The sequence below is a fragment of the Mus caroli genome, unplaced genomic scaffold, assembly GCF_978045245.1.
Source record: "Mus caroli unplaced genomic scaffold, Mus_caroli_1 scaffold_5, whole genome shotgun sequence".
NCBI lineage: Eukaryota > Metazoa > Chordata > Mammalia > Rodentia > Muridae > Mus > Mus caroli.
The window spans coordinates 18,853,601-18,862,999 of record NW_028227260.1 but is presented as its reverse complement, the minus strand read 5'-3'; the positions used below and the strand labels follow the sequence as shown (position 1 = coordinate 18,862,999).

At 43.3% G+C, this 9,399-nt stretch overlaps 1 protein-coding gene across 1 annotated transcript; it reads left to right on the top strand.

Moving 5' to 3' along the window:
- Positions 1 to 276: 276 nt before the first annotated feature.
- On the top strand, positions 277 to 1,123 carry LOC110286951 (cysteine-rich perinuclear theca protein 1-like). The gene is made up of 2 exons (XM_021153637.1): positions 277 to 563; positions 748 to 1,123. The coding sequence occupies exons 1-2, from the start codon at positions 294 to 296 to the stop codon at positions 991 to 993; spliced, it is 516 nt and encodes a 171-aa protein (XP_021009296.1). The 5' UTR covers positions 277 to 293; the 3' UTR covers positions 994 to 1,123.
- Positions 1,124 to 9,399: the final 8,276 nt, after the last annotated feature.

The window sequence follows — 9,399 nt, the reverse complement described above, 5'->3', positions numbered from 1 at the left end:
AAAAGAAAGGATTTAATTGGGAGATTATGGTTTGAAAGAGTTAGAGGATTGATAAGCATAGATTAAGGGACCGTGGCAGCAGGCACACATTACATGAACTTTCAAACCTTCACAGGATACCTGACATAGGTTAGAGGTAAGGCTTTGTGAGGTCTCAGCCACTCCTTAGCTGCCTTTGGCTAGGGAGAGCTTTGCTGACCAATCAGGGCTGAGGGGTGTGGCCCACCATTGTTCTGACAGGGTGATAAGCAGGGTGCTCGGAGCTCTGGGGCCAGTCCCTGGAGAGCTCCGCTATGGCTCTGGCGGCCAAGAAAGTCCGCTTGTCTAGAGCTGCAGCAGCAGCCGCCGCCTCCACCAAAGCCAAAAGATCGAAGCTTAAGAAGACCGCCGCCAAAAGATTCAAGCTTAATAAGAAGCGAAACCCTAGATCTCAGCTTCCCAAGAGATCTCATTGTTCCTTAATTCGTTTTCTTTCTCGTTCTAGTTCCTGTGGTTACTATCATTGTTGCTGTGGTTGTTGCTGTTATCGTTCTCGTCCTTCTCATAGCAGAAGTACATTTAAGGTGAGAGATCTAAGTTAAGCTTCCTTCTTCAGTCATTCATTCATCTTCAGTCATTCTTTCCCCAAAGACTTTCTCAGGCCTACAATAAACTTCTCATCTACCTCTGCCCCTTTACATGAATCCTCATCCACATTCTATCTATCTTTTCCCCAAACCAGTGCCCTTATGACTGTAGTTCTTTCAGATTACGAAGAAGGGGGAGCAATCACTTAGAAGGAGAATTAGGAGACGAATCAAGAGTGCTACTGAACTTCGATTGATGCGGAGCCAACTGGAGCGGAGCCAACTGGAACCGACTATGGCTTTGGAGCCAAGTGAGATTACAGTGGCATTGTTGTCTCATGAAAATGCCAATGTGTCTGAGCCGGAGGAAGTTCCACCATGCATTGACAGTGATCAGGTTCCGAATGGAGACTTGGCCAGCTCCTAGACCCTGAACGGGTCCAAAGACCCATGAAACATCAGTGAATGGGTCTGGGAGCTGAGCTGTGGTCCTGTCAAGGCCACTTTTCACCACAAACTAATTTGTATGATGGTGAAAATAATAAGATGTGAAAATATGTGTCACTCTGTTTCTGATGGTGTCGAGGGAGAGGGGTGGGGGTAGGGAAGACTGGAAATTAGATGAGAAGGAACGTCGGTTTCTAGAAGGTTGGGAGTGGTGCGAACAACCGTTCCCTGATAGGCAGACACAGGAGGGTCAGAACAGAGCTAGCACAAACGTCCCCCTGAAGCTTTATTTCACAGGGCAACAGGGAGAGCCCAGGGTTTTCCTAAATGTCACTGGCTAGGACTGCTGCATGGTTTCAGGGTATTACATGGATATGAACTGAGGTGTAGGTGGCAGGCAGTTCCAGTCCTATCTTAGGCAGCACATCAACTCTAGGACCCCTACCTCATTGTGGTGTTTCTTACAGTCCTCATTATGATCTCTTGTGCGAAGACCCTCAGAAGGGCCAAAGACTTCACCCCATCAAAAGGCACCAGTGATTTTGACTGGAATCTGCAAGTGCAGCACTGATTTAGCCTACCTCTTTAGAAATTGGAGGAGGAATAGGACAGCCAACCAGTGCTGGTCATGAAACAGGTAGTAATGTCTACAGCATATTTTAAAAGGACTATGCCTTTCCAGACAGCTTTACTGTGTATTTGCTAACACTTTTTTAATCCCCTCAGGACATATTGTGAAACCAGTTTTTCAAAGCATAAAGTGGGGCTGGAGAGATGACTCAGTTGATTTCTCACATGCATGGGGGGCCTGAGTTTGATCCCCAGAACTCACAATTAAAAAATGAAACCCTAGCCGGGCAGTGGTGGTGCACGCCTTTAAACCCAGCACTTGGGAGGCAGAGGCAGGCGGATCTCTGAGTTCAAGGCCAGCCTGGTCTACAGAGTGAGTTCCAGGACAGCCAAGGCTACACAGAGAAATCCTGTCTCAAAAAACAAAACAAAACAAAACAACAACAACAACAAAAACCCAACCCCATCAGCTTGGCATGGTGGCATAGGCACTCAAGGCAGAGACAGGCAGATCACTATGAGGCTACATGGTGAGACACTGTTTCAAAAAAGAAAGAAACCAGTGTGTGATGTTGGAAACTTTTATTTACTGCACTGAGGATGTGGGAAAGTGTGTATCCTTGACACTTGTTGGCCAGCTAGTCTGTATACACTATTGGTATGTCCCAGGCCAGTGAGACACTTTGCTGATACTTTTTTGTTTTGTTTTTTGTTCTTTTGATTTTAAGATTTTTAAGGTGGGTAGCACCTGAGAATCTACAGAAAACTTGTCCTTTGCTACACAAACACACACACACACAGACACACACAAACAAACACATGTGTATATACATCCATCCTTCATGCATGCATCCAGACTCACAAGAATACATGCATATACACAAACATACACACATAGACAATAAAATGCTAATATGCATTTTGATGCCTTTACATATGCATACACCTATGTAGTCTTCACTACAAGAATGAGTGTACCCACAACTCACTACATTTTTTTTTTTTTAGTTTAGAGTACCCCTTTTGTGTTGCTGTTGTGAAATATTAAACTTTGGACACTTCATAAAGCAGAGGTTCATGTGGCACTGGGTTTGGGGAGAAATTGGTTGAGATTGCATAACTTCATTTTGTTGCTCTCTTCTAAGGTTCTACAAATTTTTAATTTTATCTATTCTTTCAGAATTAAATATACATACAGTATATTTTAAACATATCCACTGCTATACCTCCTAACATTTCCTAGACATGTGTGTGGTTCCCTCTCAACTTGGCAAACTCTTTATTTATACCCCTCTGATATCAGCACTGTCAATATGTTCATGAGTGTAAGACTATCCACCAGATTATGGGCAACCTATCAGAGAAGAAAACAGACTCTCCTTTCCTCTATAACCATCAACAGCCAATGCCATTCAGCTACATATTGGGTTTCAGGATCCCCTCTTATTTGCATGCTAGAATGCACACTGGATTGATCTCTTGCCAGTCTTGTATAGGCAACCACAACTGCTGTGAGTTCATCACTGCAGTGGTCTTGTTATACCCAGAAGACACTACTGTGTTCTTGTCCTCCGCAATGTATAGTTCTTAAAGTCTTTCTGCCACTTCTTAATCTTCCCTGAGCCTTAAGGGCATGGGAAGTGACATAAATCTTCCCAGAGCCTTAAGGGCATGGGAAGTGACATAGATGTTCCAGCTGGGGCTGAGCATGCCACTGTCATTTATGCTCTGGATTTGTAGTAGCTATGAGTCTCAGTGTTTGTTGACTGCTGTGCATTGCAAGAAGCTTCTCTGCTGAGGGTTGAAAGCTGCACTAACATATGGGTAAAAAATTAAGCATTTTATTTACTTTTGTTAGCTTAATTTGTGTGTGTGCCTTTGTGTGTGTGTGTGTGTGTGTGTGTGTGTGTGTGTGTGTGTGTGAGGAGTGGGTGTGGCAGCAGTCTCAAGATGGCGCCCAGGACTGCAGCTAAGTCTTATGACTTGCACCTGACTTCCTCATACACCTGAAAATAAGCCACGACCATCGTGAGAGCTGCACAGGTACACCATGATGCTGGCAGTATAAACAAGTCCATATTTGGTGGAGACATGTCCCTGCCGCCCTGATTGGCTGAAGCTGCTGCGTGCCTGGTGAGGTGACGTGGCCTGCTGTAAGTGGATGGGGGGCTGAGAGTATATAAGCAGACCTCCCTGGGTGCCCGGGGTCCCTGAGCAGCATTGAGGCGTTCCTGCAATAAAGGCTGTCAAGAAGAATCCAACCGTGTTGTGTCGTTCTTGCTGGTCGAGAGCAGACGCAACATTTGGTGGCCCATACGGGGACCCGAGGACAATGACCTAGTGGATTCAGAACTCTTCAGCTGAGGAACGGTGGTACCGGTAAGTCTCCCAAATTGATCCCCAGGTTTAAGGGGGATATGTTTTTCTGGCCCATAGACCCAGTGTGGGTAGAAAAAGGGCAGAAGGGGTGAGAAAGAAAAAGGAAAGGAAAAGGTAAAGGAAGTTTTGGGACAAGTTAAGGTTCCCGGCTTTGGGACAAGTTCTCTCTCAAGTTAAGGTTCCTGGCTTTGGGACAAGTTAAGGTTCACGGTTTGGGGACAAGTTAAGGTACACGGTTTTGGGACAAGTTGCACCAAGCACCATGGGGACTTGAGGTTTGCAGAGGAACAGGGGGGTTTACTAAAAGGGGTTTTGTTGGTCTGGAAGTTAGTGAGAAATTGCATAGAAGATAAAGATGTGGCACAGATCTCCAGAGAGGTAATGAGGCGCTGAATCAGGTGAGAGAGGAGCGCTCTCAATTGGTTTGGGCGAGAGGGTCTGTTTGTGTTTCCCCAGGATCACCAACAACAGCTGTGGGTCCCAGAACGGCTGACCAGAGCAATTCAAAACAAGCAGAGCTATGAGGACATGGATGTTCCTGTGGCTGGGAATGCTCCCACTAGTGAGAACTGAAGAGCTCTGTGTTCCTGAAATCATGCCATTGTCGAATTCAAGTGTTTCCTCGATTCTTTACATCTAATGCTTCACTACAATTGCCTTTTTTCTATGCTGATAAGATTCCTTGCCTCAGGGCTGATGGGAGCCCTGGGATGTATGCTTGTAATGGTGTGTGTGTGTGTTGTGTGTTTGGTGTATGTGTTGGGTGCAGCATGTGCAGGCCCGCACTTCTGCCATGGTGGTGCAGGCCTTTGCCGCAGTGGAGGTGGGACAATCTCCTCAGATTTGGCTTGCAGCTCTAAAGAAATAATGCTGCGTTATGCCGTGGGTTGCAAGGCTAAGCACTGAACCAGAGGATAGCTTGCTGTTGGCATCCTGTGGAAGGCACGTCTGATTGCATGAAGGTTCAGTGTCCTAGTTCCCTTCCCCCAGGAAAAATGACATGGGAGCTGGCCAAGATCTCTCTGGGTGATGAGCCCAAGGGATGGTTTTGTGTAGGGCCCCTATGCTTGCACACTGGGGATCAGACCTCTACCTTTACCCATGAGGCTTGCTTGAAGCAATTAAGATCGGGCCATAGATTAATCAGCGTCCTGGCCTTCTGGTGCACCTGCCGCATGCAGACAGGACAATTTCCTCAAGTGTGGCTTGGCATGCTAGAGAAGTAGTCAGTGACGGATAAGACTCCCTGGTTGTGTCACCAACCTAAGACAGGGATCAAACCAATGCTGTTTGTCTCCCAAGGACGGGTAAGGGGCATTGCCACAGGGGCAATCTAAGACAGACATTTTCTCTGCCAAAAAAGAAAAAAGGGGGAGATGTGAGGAGCGGGTGTGGCAGCAGTCCCAAGATGGAGACATGCCCCTGCGGCCCTGATTGGCTGAAGCTGTGTGCCTGGTGAGGTGATGTGGCCTGCTGTGAGTGGATGGGGGCTGAGAGTATCTAAGCAGACCTCCCTGGGTTCCCGGGGGTCTCTGTAGCAGCATTGAGGCGTTCCTGCTATAAAGGCTGTTGAGAAGAATCCGACCGTGTTGTGTCATTCTTGCTGGTTGAGAGCAGACGCAACATGTGTGTGTGTGTGTGTGTGTGTATGTGTGTGTGTGTGTGTGTGTGTATTCACTCATGCACATGTACCCATGAAGGCCTCAGTTGTTGATACTTTCCTATCACCAGAGTCCCAGCAACTGAACTTAGGTTGTTAGGCTTGGCAGCAAGTGCCTTTATCCATAGACTCCTCCACTTGATTTAGATATTTATAGGGGAGTTTGAAACTAGATTAATTTAGCAAAATGGTAGTAGTAGGGCATAAGGCCTCCCATTGAGCATATGACCTTCCAAGCCATTAGTTTTTTGTGAGGTTTACAGTGCCCTCTATGATTTCTTTCCTGTGGAGTAACCTTAAATTCAATCAGAAAACTATGCAATGCCACTAGGCTAGAAATATCATCCAAAGCTATGAATCATGCAAGCTCCAATAATGACTAGGTGGCTAGATATAACCAATGTCACAACAATAGCAGGTAAGTTAAAGGCTTTTCCAGTGTTATAGCACATGTAATGGCTTCAATATGCTGAACATGGTATCAAGATTGGGGGTTGGGAAAAATCACAAGTCAAGAGATTCAAGAAAGCGGGGATGGGTCAGAATTGTTCCATAAAAGCTTCACTACCAAGACACCATCAGATGTAAACTTGAACTTTGGTGTTCTTGTGCTCATCACCACCCTCATAGAGCCCTATCTTTTGTATGTAAGTACACTGGAGCTGTCTTTAGACATAGCAGAAGAGGGCATCAGATCTCATTATGGATGTCTGTGAGCCACCATGTGGTTGCTGGGAATTGAACTCAGGACCTTCGGAAGAGCAGTCTTCCCGCTGAGCCATCTCTCCAGCCCCGAGCCCTATCTTTTGAAGAGCATTCCCTGTATCTTTAGGCAGGTGATAGCATGGACTGAACTTAAGAGGTTCAATGAGGACAAACCACACTCAGATGTGCCCATGAGCCAGTTCCTCAAATGAGGCTTTCATCTCAGATGACTCTAGGGTGTTTCAAGCAGACAATTAAAACCAACTATAAAATATTAAAATATGCACACTTTTATGTCTCGCCTCTTAGCTCATTTTCTCCATCCTCATAAAATCATCATTCTTTTGTCCAATACTCTTGGCATTGCACTTTTATAAATGATGATCAAGCTAAACATGATGACCCAAGTCTTTGATCCCAGCACTTGGGAAGGAGATGTAGGTGAGTTTCTGTGAGTTCAAGGCTAACCTGGTCTACACAGGGAGTTCCAGAACATCCCTAATTGTATGGTGAGGCCATTTCAAAAATAAATAAAACATTTTTCCAAGGATTATTTCTTGTTTTGTAATATCTATTAAATATGTATTCCAATACTCAAATAACCAGTGTTAACATGGTGAGTGCTAATAAAATGTTACTTTTCTGTGTGCTCTCATTTTGTTACCTTATAGACCAGCTAATTTATCAAATTATTGAAGCAATGTATAAATGATAAGGGGAAAATTTGGAAAATATCTACACTATTTGAATTTTTGAAAATTGTATATATTTGTGTTGTCTGTGAAATATATGTGTTTTTTTTTCCCACAGAGGCTAGGAGAGGGTATAAGATCCCTTGGTACTGTAGTTAGAGAGCTTGTAAGCTACCATGTGTGTTCTCTGGGAGAGCAGCCAGTGCTCTTTAACACTGAGTTATGTCTCTAGTCACATTTAGATTTTTCACCAAATGTCTGTAATGAAATGGAATTATATCTTTATGTTAAAAGCATGTCCTTTGTATTTTCATTGTTTAAAATCACATGACAGTATTTTAGCAACTGTATGGGTTAATATTTTGCTAATTTTTGTTCTGTATATATTTTAGTTTTCTTCTTTCAACAGTTTTTTTCTCTTTCAACAATTATTTTGGGGGTGTTCATTTTTTTCCTAAGAGTGTAGTCCGTAGGAAGGAACTATAGACATCATCCCTGAAAGTACAACAAATGCCTTTGATCACAGAACTTGGGAGGCTTAAGCAGGCAGATCTCTGAGTTGGAGACCAGCCTGGTCTACAGAGTAAGCTCCAGGACAGCAGCAATTTAGTTTTCTTGGCATCATTTTTTGAAGATGCTGTCTCTTCTCCAATGGGTGTTTGTCAAATATCAGATAGCTATACTTACATGCACTTATATTTAGGAATTGACTTTATCCTATTGATCTTCCCTCTTTATTTCTGTGCCAGCACCTGGTTTAAAGTATCTTGACATACAGAGGTGCACCTCCCCAAAAGTCATAGCCTAGCTAACAATAACCCTAGTAACTGGCATAGGAATCCTACTTTTTTCTTATTGATCCAAGAAACTTCAGAGACAAGGCAGGCGAATGCCATTGCTCTTTATTTACGCCCAGAGCTAGAAATAAGCCCCCATTCCTAAGGACAATATAAATGGTAGAAATAGGACTTAGAGAAGTTGATTGGAACTGTTCTGGAAGTCTCAGGTAAGAGGATTAGCTCTCTCTCAGTGTTATACAAATGCCTTTTAAGTTGTCTGAGGAGAACAGCAACCAGTAGTCATAGCCAGATGTAAAACCAATGAACTACAGCAGTGATGAGCATGGCAAGACGTACTCAAGGATGTGATAACAGGACTTGTCTCAGAAGTATCTAGCAGTAGTCTAATTGGAATTAAGGGATGCTCATAGAAAGGAATATGTGTCTCACACTGAAAACACAAGGAGTCAAAAATTCTATGACCTGGGACAAGAACAGAAAGTTTTAAAAAGTAAAGAAAATGGCTGAGAGATATCTCTATACCACTTCTTAGCATGTACCTAAAGGGCTCCACCCACATGCTTCTCAGAAAACTCTTCTGAGATTTATTCAAGTTGTATGTAAAACTAGCTTGTTGTAAATCACTTTTTTTTTCTTCCGGTATATAATATTCCACTCTATTGGTGTAAAACCTATTCATCACTCACACATTTGTTTCTCTACTCTTTCTTTAACATGTTCATAGATTATATATAAACTCTTTTGCCAATCTGTTTTCCCCATCATCCACGCTTCTGCTGAAACCCTATTCCTAACATCTCCTCATTTCTTTTGAACTTTCTACTTTTGTGTGAGCCACTGAGTTTAATTATAGAACTTCTTGGCAACTTATGGTTGGGGGTGGGGAGCAAGGGCAATTCTTTAAACAGTTAACTGACAGCATTTCCTCAGGGAAGGGCTTAGACTCTTGGGCTTCTCCTCATTAACTGTTAACTGTCAATAGGCTCCCCAGGGAAGAGGGGTGGGTCTACATTGGCCTCTCTCATCCCTGAAGAAATGTTAAAGATTCAATTTCTGAATTGTTGTGCTAATATTTACAGCAACAGTGTGTTCATCAGTGTGAGGGCTATACCATGTCAGAAAAAAACTCCTTAATTGTACATCACCCCATCCTCTTACACTCTTTCCTCCATCACTTTCTCAACGTTCCTTGAATCCTGCAGCAGTAGGTCCAGATAGAGTTGTGTCTTTTAATTTTTAGGACAGGTGTCATTATATATCCCAGGACAATCAAGAACCAAAATCCTCCCCCTTCACCCTTGAGATGGGATTAGAAACACATGTCATTATACTCACTTTCATCATTTCTCAACAAAGACAGAATTAAAGTTCTCAATAGGTAGATTGGAAGATAATGTAAAAAAAAAATGGATCGTAGAAGAATGGATGTCCAGTAATGATAGATACTTGCATAATTCCATTGTCAATTGCAAGAAACAAAAGCCATAGAGTGAGATTGGAAAAGATGTTTAGTAGAACTGCCTTCTTAAATAATTTTAGTGGCTAATATGTTACAATACAGGGAGAGACAAAAGTAACAC

Bases quoted from the DNA above. Each gene is read 5' to 3' on its own strand.
- LOC110286951 (XM_021153637.1), top strand. From the start codon at position 294: ATGGCTCTGGCGGCCAAGAAAGTCCGCTTGTCTAGAGCTGCAGCAGCA. The intron at 564-747 runs GTGAGAGATCTA...TAGTTCTTTCAG, and splicing joins ATAGCAGAAGTACATTTAAG to ATTACGAAGAAGGGGGAGCA.